Genomic DNA, 18,466 nt, shown 5'->3' with positions numbered 1-18,466 from the left:
CAGGTTCTTTCTGGGTAATTTGTCTTGGGTTATCCAATGGAAATGATGGCTCTGCTCCAGGCTAACAGTATTGAAAGAACAACCCAATTGTGCTTTTATCTATGGAAAACAATGATCTTTAGTTGACTTTTCAGATTTCATTTTAGAGTTCAGATTAATGATAATTGCTAGCTTGAATGTCGTAACACCTTTCTTGATCTTTTATTATTTTACTTTTTTTTTTTTTTGAGACAGTCCCTATCACATAGGCTCTGGAGTGCAGTGGCATGATCGTAGTTCACTGTCATCTCAAACTTCCAGGCTCAAGTAATTCTCTGGTCTCAGCCTCCCAAGTAGCTAGGACTATAGGCATGCACCACTATGCCTGACTATTTTTAAAACATTTTTTGTAGAAATGAGGTCTCGCTATGTGACCAGGCTGTATTATTACATTTGATTAACATGTATAACACAGCGTAATCTTCCAAGGGGTATGAAAATAGTGGGCTTCCAGCAATTTTTGGTAATTAAGATTTTAATTATAAAATCACATTTTTATACATGAGATTACAGTAAGCACATATTAAAATGACAGATTTGTGAGAGGGTGACAAATCCAGTTTCAAGTATAAACATTAACCTAATAAGACTGTTAATTCTAGAGATTTTAGTAGGAACCCTAACTATAAAATGAAGATTTCTGTGATTAATGTTCTAAGCTACCTCCGACACAGAACAATCTTATTGCTCTCCTTTGATGAGTGTTTTACATTTGGCTATTGAGACACCATATAAGTGGGAGAAAAGGACAGAAATGTGGCTTTTTCATGTTCCATTATATCAAGCTGAGTGTTCTGTACTGAACTGTTTGTTTTGGATGAAGTGTGGTAGATGAACATTATGTTACTTCTCTCTGCCTGGGATTCTTTTTAAAAGAAATGCCAACCATCTTAGTCAAATTTAGAAGGAAGAAATTAAACAAAGGCTCTAGTGTCTAGTGGGTGACTCTCAGCCCCTCTGAGAGTCAGTCCCTTCTCTTTGTTTCATTTTTAAATTCCCTCTCAGTCTCTTCTCTTTGTTTCATTTTAAAATTCCCAGCTCAGCCAGAACCCTCTTCAACTACAGCAGTTGGTCTCTTAATCCAAGTCAGATAAATGATACAGACAAACCTTACATTTTAATTTTAACTTAAATATAAATCCATTCTTTCTCCAGAATTTTTTAAATGTATAATTAAAATCTCTCTCTCTCTCTCTTTCTCTTTCTCTCTCTTTAATGGGTCCTCTGATTGGAATTAGATGTCATCTTCTCAAAATGCATCACCCTCCATTTCTAGTTTTGGTTTCTGAAGGGTGACAACAATTGTGATGCAGTCTGTGTGCAGTATCCTTCTAAGTTGCCACCTTTTCCTCCCTCAATCTTTTGCAGTTGTCTTGTCCACTCAAAATTTGGACTTATTTTTCTTAGCAGCTCAGGATATTGAGCCTTTCCCAAGAATTCAGTCTGGTTTTCAGAGAAAACAACTCCTTTTTATCTCATACTCATATCTTATTAATCTGCATTGCAGTCAATTAAATTACCTAATTAGATTGACATACTCAGTTGACACTGGGATATGCCAGAACCCAACCGTTGGGAACAGAAGTATGCCAGCAAAGTAGAGATGAGCCTGCTAGCTGCAGGCATTTAGTGTTACCTGGACATTGGGGAGTATGTTTTATAGAAGAAATGGAGAACCCTGGTTAATCCAGCAAGCCAGTTTGTGTGTGTTAACAGAGCTTACTTTTCATTTGTGTAGGCTTAATAATTTTTAATAGTTTATATATGCATAAACCCTATTGGCTGCAAAAGAATTGTCAAGTAGGCCTCATAAACTTAGAAAACTTTTAAACCTGGAAAGGGCTCTAAGGGTCACTGAACTAATTTTAAAGCTGAGGGAATAGCAGATATAACACATGACCTGTCCCAGTACATTTGACCAGATAATTCTATGGATTAGACATTATAATCATCGAGGCTCACAAAGACCAGGAACAGCTAGTACGTTGACCTAAGACTTGGCATCCATTTCTCTGACCCCAAGTCCCAAGCCCTTCCCGCTGTTTGTGAGCTCTAGGAGTTTGTGGTCTTGTTGGGCTGACAAGCACATGAAGAGAAGTGCAATCCAATGTGTTGTGTACTGTGACAGACACTGGAGAGGGCACAGGGACCCACAGAAAATAGGCAAGAAGGAAGACTTTCCAGAGACAGTGGCTTGGGCTGAGTTCTGACAGGTGCCTGGTGAAGAAGTTCATGAGGAGCATTTTAGGTAAGGAGGATCAGCATGAACAATGTCAAGGAAGGAAGAACTTGGGTGGTTTGAAACTCTGGAATGGGGAGAGTTGGGGAATGATGCTGGAGAAATCAGCAAGGTTTACCAGGCTCAAGGGCTTGACAGGGCAGCTGCTGTAGGATTTCCAGCATTAAGGGGCATGAGTAAGTTTGTGTTTAGGATACAACAATCTTGTGACCAAATGGGGGATGGAATTGGTAAACTAGGAGGGGATGGTAGAAATGGAGAGAAAGTGTCAGATTTGAGACTTGGTAGGTAAATCCAACAGGCTCGGTGCTTGACTAGATGTGGGAGGTGAGAGAAAGCCAAAAGCATTTCCCAGTTTACGACTATATCATAGGTCAGTGCACCTGGGTGCATGATGCTGTTGGCATTGCAAGAGAGGGAGCACAGTTTGGTAGGGTGGGGTGGGAGCCACAGTGAGCTAATTTGGGGCCTGTTGAGTTTGAGTTTTCTATCCAAGTAGAGACATTCAGTAGGCAGTAGGATGTATGAGTCTGGTGCTTAAGAGCTTGAAGACTGAGCCAGAGAAAACATTTGGGAGTCCTTAGCGTACACTGCTGGCTCAACTCAGTAGAATGGTTGAAAGAAGTAAGAAGAATGTAGGACAAGACAATGGCCAGAGGTAGAACTTGGAATAATGCCAGTATTTAAGGGGTGAGAAGAGGAAAGGGCTGTAGTAAAAGATGAAGAATGGCTCCAGAGGCAGGTCGAGAAGTAGTCAGATCACTGAAGCCAAGAGAGGAGAGTGTTGAGAACTGACCACCAGATTGAGAACAGACCACTGTGTTTAGCAACACAGAGGTCACAGGTAATGTTCAGTTTTGGTGGTAGAGATGAAAGCCTGTTTAAGAGAGAACAATCTGTTTCCTCTGCTTAAAGGTGGGGCTTCTGCACAGGCCCATCTCCTTTAATTGGTACATTGGGTTCATGCAGAACTGGGGGAAGACAACAGAGGATGCTACTTGCCATCTGCAACCAGGTCCTTTTGAGCCAGACTAGGCCATGGTTTCAGTAGAGAGAGGTGGGGGAAAGGACCCCTTAACCTCTCTTATTGTTTTCTTTGGAGCAGAAATTGAGGGCCCATGGAGACATCCAATAGCACCCTTTTACTTTTTTGGGACAATGATACACAGTTTTCTCCCTAACCTGTTTATAGATACACACATTTATGGAAAGAATAAGCAAACACTTCTAGGTTAAGTTCGTAGTTTAAAAAAGGAAAAAAGAATGAGCAAACACACTTAGTTTCTCAAACTTAAGGATTTTGGACAAAGAAACTTTAATCACAGCCTAATTATCAAACAAAAAGAAACATTCAACAAAGAGCCTTTAGACAGTGCCAAACCTTCCTTCGTCTTTACAATTGCAGCCCATCTTCTAGAATGTAGACAGAGACCATGCGCTGTGATTGTCCTCACTTCTTAATCTCATTAGCTCCCAGCACAGAATAACTCACTGGATGCTGCCCAGTAATGAACTATCCCTCCCGGGGTGGTTCATCCACTGAGTTATTCATTCAGGGAAACTTCCTGAGACCTCTGTCAACACTGGAGAGATTTCACTGTCACCTGGAGACAACTGCCTGGACTGTTGCTGTCGGCCCGGGAAAAAGTAAACATCTCTCACGCTGGACTGGCATTGCAAAAATCCACTTGTTAGGTGACAGCAGGTATTATAGGAAGCAAGAGGAACAGGACTTAATTTTAATTTCAGTAGAATAAAAATTAGGAAAAATTGTGCTTTAGGAGAGTACTTAATAGGATAGAGGACTCTCTTTGGATGAAATATCTTGGTTGGGTTTTCTAAGGAAATAATAAATATTCCACCATCTTTTTAATGTTAAGCACTGAAAATAAAGTGGGGAGACTAGGAGAACTTCCTACTTAAAATCTGAGAACAGATTAGTAAGAGTGTTCATGGGACCTTCCCCCCATCCCCACCCCCAATTCACATTCCACTGGAAATAAGATGGGTGTGGCTCTGTCCAGAAGTACAACATAGAAAAGGTAACTGATGCTTTTTTTCTAGATATATTTTTATGGAAAATCTTCCCTGGAACCAACAAAATAGGAAGAATAGTGTTCTCTTTTCTCACTTGTAGAAGTTGTGATCCTGGATCCTAGGAATTTTAGTTGGAATCCCAGTTCTGCTATTTTCTTGGCTTGTGGACATAACCTCTCTGAGTCTCAATTTTCTTACCAATCAAGCGGTTATAATAGAGTCTACCTATAGGGTAATTGTGAAGATTTAATGATATAATGTATGCAAAACAGCCAATAGAGTACAAAATTAGATGTTAGGTTCCCTCACCATCCAGGGCAAAGGTTTGAGGTGGGAAGAGGTTCAGTGACATCTCTCCAATTTAAATTCACCAATTCTGGTCTTTCCTCTTTTCTGGGTTGGGAGGACTGACTGGGTTGACCCAACTGGTACCAGCTCCAAGAAAAATGGGGTAAACTGGGGATGGAGATGAGGCAAGAATGTCCTTTCCCTGACTTGCTTGCTGCCTGAGTCAGATCGCATCCAAGAAAGTTCTGAGGTCAAAGCTATAGGTCAGGTCTAGAATGGGTCACCAGGGAAAAGGGGCCTGAGGAGTTGTGTGTGGCCAAGAGGGAGGCGGGTAGCAAGGACATGGAGTAGTGTATGCAAAGGGCACCAGAAACTTGTCTGCATGAAAATCTCAATCCCATAGCAAGTCAGATTCTCTTCAGGGGACTTGGGCAGAATGAAGAGAGTCAGTCACACCTATGAATCTGGTTATTGGTGCCCAGAGTATCTCTGAGAATGGGTTCTGTGTTTGCCACCACATGACACATCCAGTTTCTATTTTTCTCCACTTTTTCTTTTAAGGCCAATGCAAGTTGGTCATCAAGAACAGGGTAATTCACAAGTGTCTTCTGTTGAGCTAGACTGAGGCACCTGGGAACATCACAGGGAGTCATGAAAATAGTTCAAAAAGAAGAAACATAGTCCCAGATCACTAAGCAGAGACAGCAGCTGAAATTTCCTATAGGATTTCCAGAGGAAGCTGCAGGCATGTGAGATACAGGGTCTGATCCATGAAGCAAAGCCACAGAGAGAGAACATCTCTGCGAGCAGAAGCCACGGCTGATATTCAGGAGCACAATCCACAATGGGGAAGAGGCAGCCTAGTGCAGCAGTGCAGGGCATGGACTTCAGGATGAGGCTGACCCAGGACTGTTCTTCCATGAACTAGAATAAGTTCATCCAGCATGCTCATTTTTAAAAGACAAGTAAAATGAAACATGCACTAAAAATTCTCTGGAAGGACACATTAGAAACTAACGTCATTGGTTCCATTTTAGAAGACTGCACAGATGGGGACAGAGAAGGGAAAGACACTTTTCACTTTACAGATTGATAAATTTTCGTTTTTGAACCAGGTGGACAGGTGATGATAATTTATACGTTATAAGATTACACAGTCCTGACAGATGGTAATTATATATATTTGCTGTTATTGTTGTTAACACAGGAACAGGGACTGGGTCATCTGTCAGTGTTTTTAGCCTTTACATAGGCAGCAGTCTCTTTATCACGTTTCTAAATCAGTGCCTTATACACACCAGCCTTACGTTATGTTTATAATCAATGGTATAAGTCCAGCCCCTTAAAAGTAGTCTTGTAAATGGGTAAAATGAATAAATAAGTACCATCTGCAAGTTAGATTGTAAAATGGATTGTTTTTATTTTAACAAATTTTAGAGAATTCAATTTTATTCTTCTTCTTCTTATTATTTTGAAGATGGAATCTCATTCTGTCACCCAGGCTGGAGTGCAGTGGCACAATCTCAGCTCACTGCAACCTCCACCTCCCAGATTCAAGCGATTCTCCTGCCTCAGCCTCCCAAGTAGTTGGGATTACAGGTACATGCCACCACGCCCAGCTAATTTTTGTGTTTTTAGTAGAGACAGGGTTTTGCCATGTTGGCCAAGCTGGTCTTGAATTCCTGACCTCAAGTGATCTGCCTGCCTCAGCCTCCCAAAGTACTGGGATTATAGGCGTGAGCCACTGCACCAGGTCGAGAATTCAATTCATTGACTGTGGCAGTTGGAAAATTTTTTTCTCAATTTTTTTATTTTGAAAAATTTCAAACCTTCAGAGAAATTTCAAGAATAGTGTAGTGAAAGATCATATAACCTTCACCTGTCTTCATCAATTGTTTTTTAAAATTGTTGTTATTGTTTTGTATAGAGACAGGGTCTCCCTATGTTGCCCAGGCTGGTCTCAAACTGCTGGACTCAAGCAATCCTACCTCCTCAGCCTCCCAAAGGGCTGGGATTACAGACATGAGCCACCCACCGCACCTGGCCCACCAGTTGTTAATATTTTGCCACATCTGTGTTCTCTTTCATATACAGGCACAGACACATATATACATATATATTTTTTCTGAACCATTTGAAAGTTAGTTGCAAACATGACACTTTTATGTCTAAATACCATACTTCAGCATATGTCTTCTGAGTACAAGGACATTCTCCCATATAACCACAATAATCAAACCCAGGAAATTTAACTATTGCCTAAGACTATTATCTAACTATAGTTCATATTCAAATCTCCCCAAGTATCTAGTAATGTCCTCTATAGCTGTTAACTTATTGACGATCTTGCATTGCATTTGTCTCTTTTAGTCTAGATTTAAGTACCTTTGTTTTGTCATTATGACATTGACTATTTTGAAGAGTTGAAGTCAGGTTCCACTCTCCCATCCCTATCCCAATGTCCTTCAGTTTGTATCTGTCTGATTCTTTCTTTCTTTCTATTTTTTTGAGACAAGGTCTCACTCTGTCGTCCAGGCTGGAATGCAGTGGCACAATCTTGGCTCACTGCAACTTCTGTCTCCTGGTCTCAAGCGATCCTCCCACCTGTCTCCCAAGTAGCTAGGACTATAGTCACGCGCTACCATGCTCAGCTAATGTTTGTATTTTTTGTAGAGATGGAGTTTTGCCATGTTGCCCAGGTTGGTCTTGAACTCCTGGGCTCCAGTAATCTACATGTCTCAGCCTTCCAAAGTGAATGGATTACTGGCATGAGCCACTGCGTCCAGCCTGATTGGATTGTTTCTTTATGATTAGACTCAGGTTAAATATTTTTGGCAGAATATTACAAATAAGTCATGCTCCAATGCCACTTTTTATAAATGTTTGTTATCCTTCTCTTTTAAATGTGTGAAGCCAGGAGTAATAAAAAGTCTAATATTCTTATTTTCAAATATCTAGCAGGTCAGTTATTGGCGAGTGACTCTTGTCACCACGTCATGATTGAGGCAGCAGGCTATTTGTACAGATCACTTGATTTAAGGGTGATCCACCTGGGATCTTCTCATTCATCAATCCATGGAATCCTGCAGTGAGTTTTTATTTCATGTTCCAAACAGAAATATGCTTCTGGTTATTCATGTTATATATATGACCTCTTGACAACTTTTGATCTTTTGCAGCCTTCTGAGAGAAATTGAGTGGATCCGGAGCCAGAGATGTTGGCCTCAAGGTATGAGCCAGCAACATTCTGAGGGTTCTAGGAATGGCTTCTCATTATGGGAGCACTTGCTTAAATTAAACTACCACAGTGCTCAGAGTTCTAATACAGTGAGCTCTGCAATGTGCATGAATGCAGATAAATTACACAGGGCTAGAAGAATGGACTTGGCACCTCAGACAATTTCAGATAAATCAAAATGTGCTGCTGGAAAAGGGAAAAAGAAACCCATTATTTGCATATCTGCTGAGGAAAAGATACAACGGAAGACACAAAATCATGCTGAAATATGGAATGGCTCAGGAAAGGAAGCATCAAAGAAAAAGAAAGACTATTCCTCTAACATTTTATCTTTGGGTAAAATGAATGGTTTAATAAAGCTTTCAAGGCAAAGAATTTTGTTAGCTAAAAGTGAGAGTGGAGAAGGCAAAATCACCGCCAATTACCACCATTCCCTGCCACGGCCTCTTAGCACAAAAAACCCTTGGGAATATAAGCTCATATCAGAAAAGTGGCTTTTTCATAGCCCAGATTATATTTCGATATCTCAGAAGTCTTTTTTGCAGAGAAGATTTCACACTGAAACAAAACTGTTGAAGACCTCAAATGATATTAATAAAGAATAAAAATGTATCATGGGCTTTTTGGCATCTGTTGTTTCCACTTGTCTTTAATTAGAACTCTTTTATTGGATATTTTCTTCTAAAATACACAGGATGATAATAACCAAGGTCTGGAAATATGATTATTTAGGCACTTAAACATTGTAACTCATTTTACTTAAGGAGAACAATTTTTAGGTGATTCTCATTTCTATGGTAGGTAGAGCAATTTGATCTCATAGTGTTCCATATCCAAAAGTATACAGAAGCAATGTTATTAAAATTCTAATTGTATTATTTTTGCATTGCTATAGTTTATTTTGAATTTATGAATTAATTTTCCACATGAACAACATTTACAATTACTATCACCAACCCTTTTTATGAAACACGAAGTAAAAAATATATAATTTGGCATATAACTAAAACCATAAAGTGAGTTTAAAGTACCAGAGCTCGTGTATTTGATATCATATCTGTTTTAAACATTTTATTGTCTCATTTTATCAGTGATTCGTAAAACATTAACCATTAGCTGTTAAGGATTACTTATTGGCTGCTTTCTTCCCTATCACCTGCCTAAATCCTACATACTATATGTTAGGAAGCCAAATGGAAGAATGGGTTCAGTTGTGTGGTTTTAGGAAAGTTATTTCATCTTTCTTGGCCTCGGTTTCATTACTGTCAGCCCTCTGTATCTGCAGGTTTGCATTCGTGGATTCAATCAACCATGGATAAAAATATTAGAAAAAAAAATCAACAATGAAAAGTAATACAAATAGAAAATGCAGTATCACAGCTATTTACAGAGCATTTACATTGTATTAGGTATGAAAAGTAATTGAGGCCTGGTGCATTGGCTTGCACCTGTACTCCCAGCACTTTGGGAGGCCAAGGTGGGCAGATTGCTTGAGTCCAGGAGTTTGAGACCAGCCTAGGCAACATGGCAAGACCCCATCTCTATGAAAAAATACAAAAATTAGCTGGTCGTGGTGGTTCACACCTGTAATGTCAGCTACTCAGGAGGCTCAGGTGAGAGGATTGCTTAAGCACAGGAGGTCGAGGCTGCAGTGCACTGCGATCATACCACTGCACTCCAGCCTGGCTGACAGAGAAAGACTCTGTCTTAAAAAAAAGAAAAAGTAATCAAGATGGTTTAAAATATATAGAAGTATGTGTGTGTGCAAATACTAGCCATTTTATATAAAGGACTTGAGCATCGCCTATTTTGTTATGTATGTATGGGGCAGGTGTTCTGGAACCAATTCCCGGCAGGTACAGAGGGATGACTATATTGTAAAACTGGAGAAATTATGGAGTCTGCTTTTCAGGATTACTGAGAGGATTGCATGAGATACTGCACACAGCAAGCCTTCAATAAACGGTGGTTTAACCCAGATGCCACCTTTTTCTATGAAACACCTCCAGACCCCTCCATCCCACAACTGGAGCGTACACTAATGCCTTGGGTTATTTGTCTTAAACTGTGCTCCACCCATTTCACACAAGCCAGTATGGTCTCCTTGGCAGAGTGCCAGCCTTGACGCCTATTCCGCCTACTCCACCTGCACAGCTTGGGAAGTCCTTGCCTTCCAGCGATTTTCAGCAGGGTTCTGGCTGGGCCACATCAGTCTTTCCTGCAGAATCTGTGTCTGACTCAGTCCACACAGCATTGCCCCCAGACAAGGAAGTTACTGTTCATTTGGCTTTAGTGGAACCACAGGCACAGGACGGGTGCAGCCTAGCAGGTGTGAGAGAAGACCTGTGCACCGAGCCCTTAGCGTGGGCAGGGGCATGAGCTGGGTGACCGTGTTCCGAGGAGCGCTGTTGCCAGGCGGAAATCTAGGGTGGGGCATTGGCCTTCCAGGCTGTGTAATGGTAGTGCCCTTCAAACTTACTGTGGTATCAAGGGGCTGGGATCCTCCAGCCGACATCAGCCCACGAGTGGAGCCTCGGCCCAGCCACCCACTCACAGGTCCTGCATAAATCTCAGCTGGGGATCCGGAACGTCCCAGAGGGGTCCCACGATCCAGGGGAGGTCCAGACTGCCATTAATTAGACTGCGAGAGGCCATTAATGCGGAGAGAGGTCACTTTCTGGGGCCAGGGCCAGAGCAGCTGGGGTGGGAGGGGCGCTGTCTGTGCGGCCAGAGCTGGGGGTCAGCCCCAGAAGGCAGGGGGAAGGTGCGGCGGAGCTGGGCGGGCGGCGCCGCGGTCGTACTTCATTATTCCATCCCATGTGGCCTGCGCGCCACCACACGGCCACCCTCGCGCCACTCTGAAATTGACCTCAGCAGGCTGGGCGTGGGGCCCCCGGCCCCGCCCCTCCCCGCCCACTCCCCGACATACCCCGCCCCCATCCGGCCCCGCCCACTTCCCGCCCCGCAGCGGCTGGAGGGCGGGCCTGCGCCGCCACGTGTTCCGACGCAGGAGCGGCCCGCCTGCAGGGCAGAGCGCGGGTAGATCTTGGGCCGGGCGGTAGCCGTCGCAGAGCGGCGCGGTGGCGGTGGTGCCGGCGGCAACAGGAAGCAGGCAGTAGGCATGACCATGGCAGCGGCGGTGGTGGTGGCCCGCGGGGCCGGAGCGAGGGCGGCGACAGCGGCGACTCTGCGGGGTGGCTGCGGGACCGCGGCTCGGGGGCGGCCGTGTGTGGGCCCCGCCCGGCCCTTGTGCACCGCACCGGGGACCGCCCTGGACATGAAGCGCTACCTGTGGGAGCGCTACCGGGAGGCGAAGAGAAGCACTGAAGGTGAGTAAGGTGGCGACCCCGCCCCGGCGCTCGGGGCCCCTCCTCCGCGCTCAGCTGGGAAGCGGGCGCCCCGGGACCCGGTCCAGCCCAGCTGCGGACCTCCAGGACCTCCAGTCGCGAACCCCGGTGCCCACACCCTCAGCCGCAGGCAGCATCGCCTCTGCGAAGCGACTCGGGGAAACGCGGAAAAATGCACTCTAGAAACTTCACAACTCGCGCCTTTCCCCCGCCAGGAAAGCTGTTGTATATATTCTTAGGATTTTTAGCCCGAAATCTGCATCTGAGGGGCTTTGGGCTGCGCGGGGCGGGAGTTCCGCACACCTCCCTTGGGAGTCGGTCACTCCCACGCACCGTTAGGTGTTCTTATTCATCAATAGTAATAATATTAACAGCCGACTCGGGCTGGAGCAGATATGCCCAGGAGCGGGGCTGCTGAGCAAGTGGCCGATCTGTTTTCCTTTTGGTAGGGGTGGTGGTGGGGTGGGGAGAGGAGATGAGGAGAGCAGAGGAGAGATGAGATGAGATGAGCTGTGCGGTGTTTGAAAGAGGAGAGGTCCAGGTGGGGAAGGTTCTGGATTATCCATTAACCTCGGTGAGGTGGGGATTCTAAGGCCTTGAATGGGAACTTCATCGCCAGGTGTGCATAAAATGAGCTTGACTCAGTTGTTACTACTAATGAACTAATAAATACTAGTGCCAGGCACGTGGATTATCTCTAAATTGTTCCAGTAGTCTACGAAGGAGGTTCCACATCCCCATTCTGTAGATGGGAAAGGCGAGATGCAGGTTTAAGTGACCTGGCCAAGATGACGCCTGAATTTAGGGTCTGTCTCAGCTCCTGACCCACTGTCTTGGTTCTTGTGCTCCGCTGACCATTTGGGAACCAGTAATCCATTGTCGCTGTTGCTTCCAAGGAGGATTCAGAACCGAAGTTTGTATATTGGTTACTTCTTATTGTGGAGGTGGCACATAGAGATAGGGAGAGATTATTGGGTGAACAAGAACGTTTTATAGGGTCAGATTTTCCATTTTTTGGCCAGAAGTCAGTTTAATGAAAAAAGCTAATTAGTAATTTTCAGAGGGGACGTAAAATGACTAGCAATGCAGAATTCTATGAAATGGTGGCTTATTGTCTTCGTTTCCCTTTGCCAAGAAATAATTTTGCTTTGGCTTTTGAAGCTGTTGTGTGGTGTAGCGGAAAGAAGACTGGCTTTGGAGACATTGGGAATTTTGCAGGTCTTAAGAGATGAAAGAAATATAGAAGATTATCTAGCCCAGCTTTTGGGCAGGCAAGTTTTTTTTAACTTGTAATTCGTATTGAGATAATTGTATATTTACATGCAGTTTAAGAATTAATACAGGGGCCAGGTGTGAGCTCACTCCTGTAATCCCAGCACTTTGGGAGGCTGAAGCAGGCAGATCTCTTGAGCACAGGACCAACCTGGGCAACAAAGGAAAACACAGTCTCTACAAAAAATGCAAAATGTAGGCAGGCGTTGTGGCTCACACCTGTAGTCCCAGCTACTTGGGAGGCTGAGTTGGGGAGGACTGATTGAGCCTGGAAGGTGGAGACTGCAGTGAGTTGAGATTGCAACACTGCAGTCCAGCCTGGGTGGCAGAGCCAAACCCTGTGTAAATAATAAACAGAAAAGGACTAATGGAGGGAGATCCAGCATACACTTTATCCAGTTTCTCCCAGTGGTAACATTTTGCAAAACAGTAATACATTGTCACAACAGTATATATTGATACAGGCCACAGATCAGAGTGTCCTCATTTTATTTGTACTTCTGTGTGTGCACATGCATGAGAGCACGAATGTATTTCTGTACAGTTTTCTCACATGTAGGTTCATATATCCACCACCAATCAAGGGACAGAACAGTTCATCATAAGGATTCCCTCATTCTGTCTTTATAGCCCCACCCACCTCCCCCCATCATGCTCTCCCTTGTCCCCAATCCCTGGAGCACTATTCTCCATTTCTAAAATGTTGTCATTTCAAAAATGTTACACTGATGGAGTCGTACACAATGTAACCTTTTGGAGTTGTTTTTTTCACCAAGTATAATTTCCTGGAGTTTTATCCAGTGTTATGTGTATTATATCAACAGTGCATTCCTTTTTGCTGTTATTTCATGTTATGGACATAACACAGTTTAACCCTTTGTTTAACCACAGATTAACTACATTGAACCATTTACCCATAGTTCAAAGGACATTTGGGTTGCTCCCAGTCTTTGGCTATTACAAATAAAGATGTTGTAAACATTTGTGCACAGGTTTTTGTGTGAACATACATTTTCATTTCTCTAAATGCCCAAGAGTACAATTGCTGGGTCAAACGGTAATTGCATGTTTAGTTTTATAAGAAACTGCAGGCAAAATTTTTGCCATCTGATTTATGGATAAGGTTTGTTGCTTGCTGCCTGTGAGAACTGGGAGGTCAAAATAGGCTTGAGTTTCTTCATCTGTGAAATGGGGCTGCAGGTAGCACTAGCATCATAGGGTTCAGGTGAGGAATGGATGAGTCCATCCATGAAAGGCATTTAGGACAGTGTCTGGCGCATGAGACAGCCAAAGCATGGGATGGGGAAGATCACCATGTGATATGGTTTGGCTGTGTCCCCACCAAAATCTCAATTTGAATTGTATCTCCCAGAATTCCCACGTATTGTGGGAGGGACCCAGGGGGAGGTAATTGAATTATGGCAGACGGTCTTTCCTGTGCTATTCTCATGATAGTGATAAGTCTCATGAGATCTGATGGTTTTATCAGGGGTTTCTACTTTTGCTTCTTCCTCATTTTTCTCTTGCTGCCACCACGTAAGAAGTGTCTTTCACCTCCTGCCTTGATTCTGAGGCCTCCCCAGCCATGTGGAAAAGAGGTCCAAGTAAACCTCTTTTTCTTCCCAGTCCCAGGTGTATGTCTTTATTAGCAGCTTGAAAATGGACTAATACGTAGCAATAGAGTGGGATGTTGCTGAAAAGACACCTGAAAATGTTGAAGTGACTTTGGAACTGGGTAACAGGCAGAGGTTGGAACAGTTTGGAGGACTCAGAAGAAGACAAGAAAATGGGGAAAAGTTTGGAGCCTCCTAGAGACTTGTTGAATGGCTTTGACAAAAATGCTGATAGTGATATGAACAATAATGTCCAGGCTGAGGTGGTCTCAGATGCAGATGAGGAACTTGTTGGGAACTGGAGCAAAGGTAACTTTTGTTATGTTTTAGCAAAGAGATTGGCAGCATTTTGCCCCACCCTGGAGATTTGTGGAACTTTATATTTCTAAGCAGCAAAGCATTCAAGAAGTGACTTGGGTGCTATTAAAGGCATTCAGTTTTAAAGGGGAAACAGAGCATCAAAGCTCTGAAAATTTGCAGCCTGACGATGCAGTAGAAAAGAAAAACCCATTTTTTGAGGGGAACTTCAAGCTGCCTGCAGATATTTGCATAAGTAGCAAAGAGCCTAATGTTGATTCCCAAGACCGTGGGGAAAATGTCTCCAGGCCACGTCGGAGACCTTCATGGCAGTCTCTCCCATTACATGCCTGGAGGCCCAGGAGGGAAAAGTGGTTTAGTGGGCCAGCCCAGGGTCCCCATGCTGTGTGCTCTGTGTCCCAGCCATTCCAGGTTTGGCTGAAAGAGGCCAAGGTAGAGCTTGGGCTGTGGCTTTAGAGGGGGGAAGCCCCAAGCCTTGGCATCTTCCAGATTGTGTTGAGCCTACGGGTGCACAGAAGTCAAGAATTGAGTTTGGGAAACTCTGCCTAGATTTCAGAAGATGTATGGAAACACCTGGATGCCCAGGCAAAAGTTTGCTGCAGGGATGGGGCCCTCATGTAGAACCTCTGCTAGGGCATTGCGGAAGGGAAATGTGGGGTAGGAGCCCCCACACAGAGTCCCTACTGGGGCACTGTCTGGTGGAGATGTGAGAAGAGGGCCACTCTCTTCCAGACCCCAGAATAGTAGATCCACCGACAGCTTGCACTGTGCACCTGGAGAAGCCACAGACACTCGACGCCCGTTGGTGAAAGCAGCTGGGAGGGAGTCTGTACCCTGCAAAGCCACAGAGGCAAAGCTGCCCAAGACCGTGGGAACCCACCTCTTCCATCAGCATGACCTGGATGTCACGCTGATACAGGATACATAAACATTCACACGTCCAAAAATCCCAAGTTAAAAAAGGAAAAAGGAAAACATTCCAATTGAGGGACTTTCTACAAAGTATATAACCAGTACCTCTCAAAACTCTAGGTTATCAAAAACAGGGAAAAGTCTGAGAAACTGTTTTAGCCTAAAGAAGCCAAACAGACCAACTAAATGTAGTTCCTGTAGAGACCTGGAGTCAAAGGAGATCATTTTGGAGCTTTAAAATTTGACTGCCTGGCTGACTTTTGGACATGCATGGGGCCTGTAACCCCTTTGTTTTGGCCAATTTCTCCCATTTGGAATGGCTGTATTTACCCAATACTTGTACTCCCATTGTATCTGGGAAGTAACCACCTTGCTTTTGATTTTACAGGTTCATAGGTGGAAGGGACTTATCTTGTCTCAGATGAGACTTTGGACTGTGACTTTTGGGTTAGTGCTGAAATGAGTTAAGACTTTGGGGTACTGTTGAGAAGGCATGATTGGTTTTGAAATGTGAGGACATGAGATTGGAGGGACAAGAGCGGAATGATATGGTTTGACTGTGTCCCCACCAAACTCTCAACTTGAATGACATCTCCCAGATTTCCCACATGTTGTGGGAGGGACCCAGGGGGAGGTAGTCGAATCACGGGGGCTGGTCTTTCCCGTGCTATTCTCATGATAGTAAATAAGTCTCGTGAGATCTGATAGGTTTATCAGGGGTTTCCAGTTTTGCTGCTGCTTCGTTTTTCTGTTGGCTGCCGCTATGTAAGAAGTGTCTTTCACCTCCCGCCATGGTTCTGAGGCCTCCCCAGCCATGTGGAATTGTAAGTCCAATTAAACCTCTTTTTCTTCCCAGTCTCGATTATGTCTTTATCAGCAGGTGAAAACGGACTGATACACCATGGGACCAGAGTTTGGACTTTGGTGTGTGACAGTCCAGGGAGGACTTCGGAGTATGACAGCCATGTTACTTTCCTCTCTGACCTTAGTTTCCTCCATTGCAATATGGAATTAATGTGGAGATTTTTAGTGTGTGCTTGGCACCCAGCAGAATCTCAGTAGATAGCAGCTATTATTAATTATGAAATAATTGTCAGCCTTAGCACATTTAGTAAGAGGTGGAGGTGGGTTATTTAGCCCTAGAGTCTGGGTCTCCTTGTGATTAGGGCAGTACCGTAACTAGCTTTGTGGCCTTGAGCAAGTCACCTAATCCCTCCTGGCTTTGGCTTCTGTCTCTGTAAAATGAGGCCACTGCACTGAATAACATCCAAGTCTTTTTAAGTGTTAGAAGTATTCAAGTGTTAGAGGTACAGGATTCGGCAGACCCTATCTCCTCTTCATGCCCGCTGCACAAATGCATGTGGTCCCTATTACCCCTGAGAATGTGGGGGCATTCATGAGGCTTTTTCTTCTTTGTCTTGTCCAGGACTGCACCATTCCTTCTCCCCTCTTTTTGAAGTCTGTGTGAATTTATGTGCCTAGCTTGAGTTCATCCAACAAGCATCTATTAAGCACCCAGCAGTGGGTTTGATGGCTGCTGGTTCACAGTCGGATGAGTCTGATAGGGAGGGTTCAACAGTGGCTGAGTTACTATCTGTCAGAGCTGGGGACCAGTGTTGCATGGGTGGGGATTCTGGTAAACAGATGAATGACAGTTTACCTCCGGGGAGACAAGCAAAAGGCCCGGGGGCTCAGGGATGCAGGAAATGTGTCTCTGAGGCTGACCCTTGAGCTGTGTCTTGTAGGAAGGTGCAGTCAGAAGAAATACTGATGAATTCATTTAAAACATATAGATCTCCCCATCCCCAGTTGCAAGAGGACAAAATAATTTTATTTTCTCACTTTCTTTCTGGCCACTTGATCTCTTTCCTTCATCCAAACAATCTGTTCAGGTGTCTTCCCTTTGAAGGGCTCCCAGAGTGAAGCCTGCACAGGGGAGGAATGCTTTTTAAAGCTTTGTTTTACCCTTTCTCTTACAGCCTTCTTGTCGTTTTAATTAAAAAGTTTTTTAAAAAACTTTATTTTTGAGATCAGCTTTAGATTTACAGAAAAATTACATAGTTTCTATAAGCCCTACACCCATTTCTCTTATTAATCTCTCACATTACTATATTTGCCCCAATTAATGAACCAATACGGATACATTATTCGTAGTTTACTCAGATTTCCTTAGTATTTACCTACCCTCCTTTTTTTCTTCCAGGATGCCATCCAGGATCGCACACTACATTTAGTTGTCATGTCTGTTCGGCTTCTTTGCGCTATAACAGTTTCTCAGACTTTTCCCTGTTTTTGATGACCTTGACAGTTTTGAGGAGTACTGATTACATACTTTGTAGAAAGTCCCTCACTTGGAACATTTTCCTTTTTTAACTTGGGATTTTTGGACGTGTGAATGTTTGTGCATCCTGTATCAAACTCAGCTCAAAAAAAAAGAAAAAAGGTTCTTTATATTTTTAGGAAAAGAGATACTGGTTTAAACCTCTAGCAAAAACGTCAGCTGCTGCAATTTTCCCCTGGCGCAGTGGTTCTCAATGGGAGTTGGAGGGGGCAGTTTTGTCCCCCAGGGGATATTTGGCAACACCTGGAGACCTTTTTGTCACAACTTGGGGGGAAAGGGGTGCTGCTGGCCTCTAGAGGCCAGGGTTGCTGCCAAACATCCTACAGTGCACAGGGCACTATCCCGTAACAGAATTATCTGGCCTCAAATGTTGGTAGTGCCAAGGTTGAGAATCCTCGTTCTAAAATGAATTCTAAGAAATCTTTGTGTGATTAAAATGGAAAGGGCTGGATATACTTGTGTGTGATCTCTTCTTGTCTGTTGTGCTTTTATGTTGCATGTGTCGTCTTTGAACTCAAGCTCTGGCCTTCCAGGTGTGCTCGTCAGTTACTTGGCCTGTCCTGTTAGGTACAGAATGGAAGCCTTCGTACTCCTCCAAGATGGGTCGCTCCAACCTTATGTTTTGTTAGTCGCACGGATTTTTTTTTTTTTTTTTTTTTTTCATTAGAATTAATCTTGGAGCCTGGTTTATTTAGAACGTTTCACTACTTGGCTGGGGTTATAGACTGTATTAAGTTGTGGAAAGAAGTATGAGGATTAGTTAGAAGCTTTTATAGGGTGTTGAAAGATTTATTCAAAGTTCTGGGTGGAGACCATTTACTA

At 43.8% G+C, this 18,466-nt stretch overlaps 2 protein-coding genes and 1 long non-coding RNA gene across 3 annotated transcripts in view; 2 read left to right on the top strand and 1 right to left on the bottom strand.

Annotated features, from left to right (window-relative positions):
- The window catches only part of LOC111524389 (putative tetratricopeptide repeat protein 41), an 85,953-nt gene extending 77,501 nt beyond the window's left edge, over window positions 1–8,452 (top strand). Inside the window, exons 16-17 of the mRNA XM_023189602.3 lie at window positions 7,562–7,691; window positions 7,783–8,452. Coding sequence (XP_023045370.1) covers window positions 7,562–7,691; window positions 7,783–8,446 — 794 coding nt within the window. The 3' untranslated portion in view covers window positions 8,447–8,452. The remainder of the gene's footprint in view (window positions 1–7,561; window positions 7,692–7,782) is intronic.
- On the bottom strand, window positions 7,547–10,694 carry LOC111524476. The gene is made up of 2 exons (XR_002725809.1): window positions 10,516–10,694; window positions 7,547–8,027 (listed from the first exon to the last, which is right to left on the bottom strand). It is a non-coding gene; the product is annotated as an uncharacterized LOC111524476 (long non-coding RNA).
- A 169-nt stretch (window positions 10,695–10,863) lies between these two features.
- Window positions 10,864–18,466, top strand: part of NT5DC3 (5'-nucleotidase domain containing 3) — a 65,477-nt gene continuing 57,874 nt past the window's right edge. Inside the window, exon 1 of the mRNA XM_023189400.1 lies at window positions 10,864–11,170. Coding sequence (XP_023045168.1) covers window positions 10,963–11,170 — 208 coding nt within the window. The 5' untranslated portion in view covers window positions 10,864–10,962. The remainder of the gene's footprint in view (window positions 11,171–18,466) is intronic.

This window comes from Piliocolobus tephrosceles, chromosome 10, assembly GCF_002776525.5.
Source record: "Piliocolobus tephrosceles isolate RC106 chromosome 10, ASM277652v3, whole genome shotgun sequence".
In the NCBI taxonomy this organism is placed as follows: Eukaryota; Metazoa; Chordata; class Mammalia; order Primates; family Cercopithecidae; genus Piliocolobus; species Piliocolobus tephrosceles.
The sequence above is the reverse complement of the archived record's forward strand: the minus strand, read 5'-3'. Positions and strand labels throughout refer to the sequence as shown.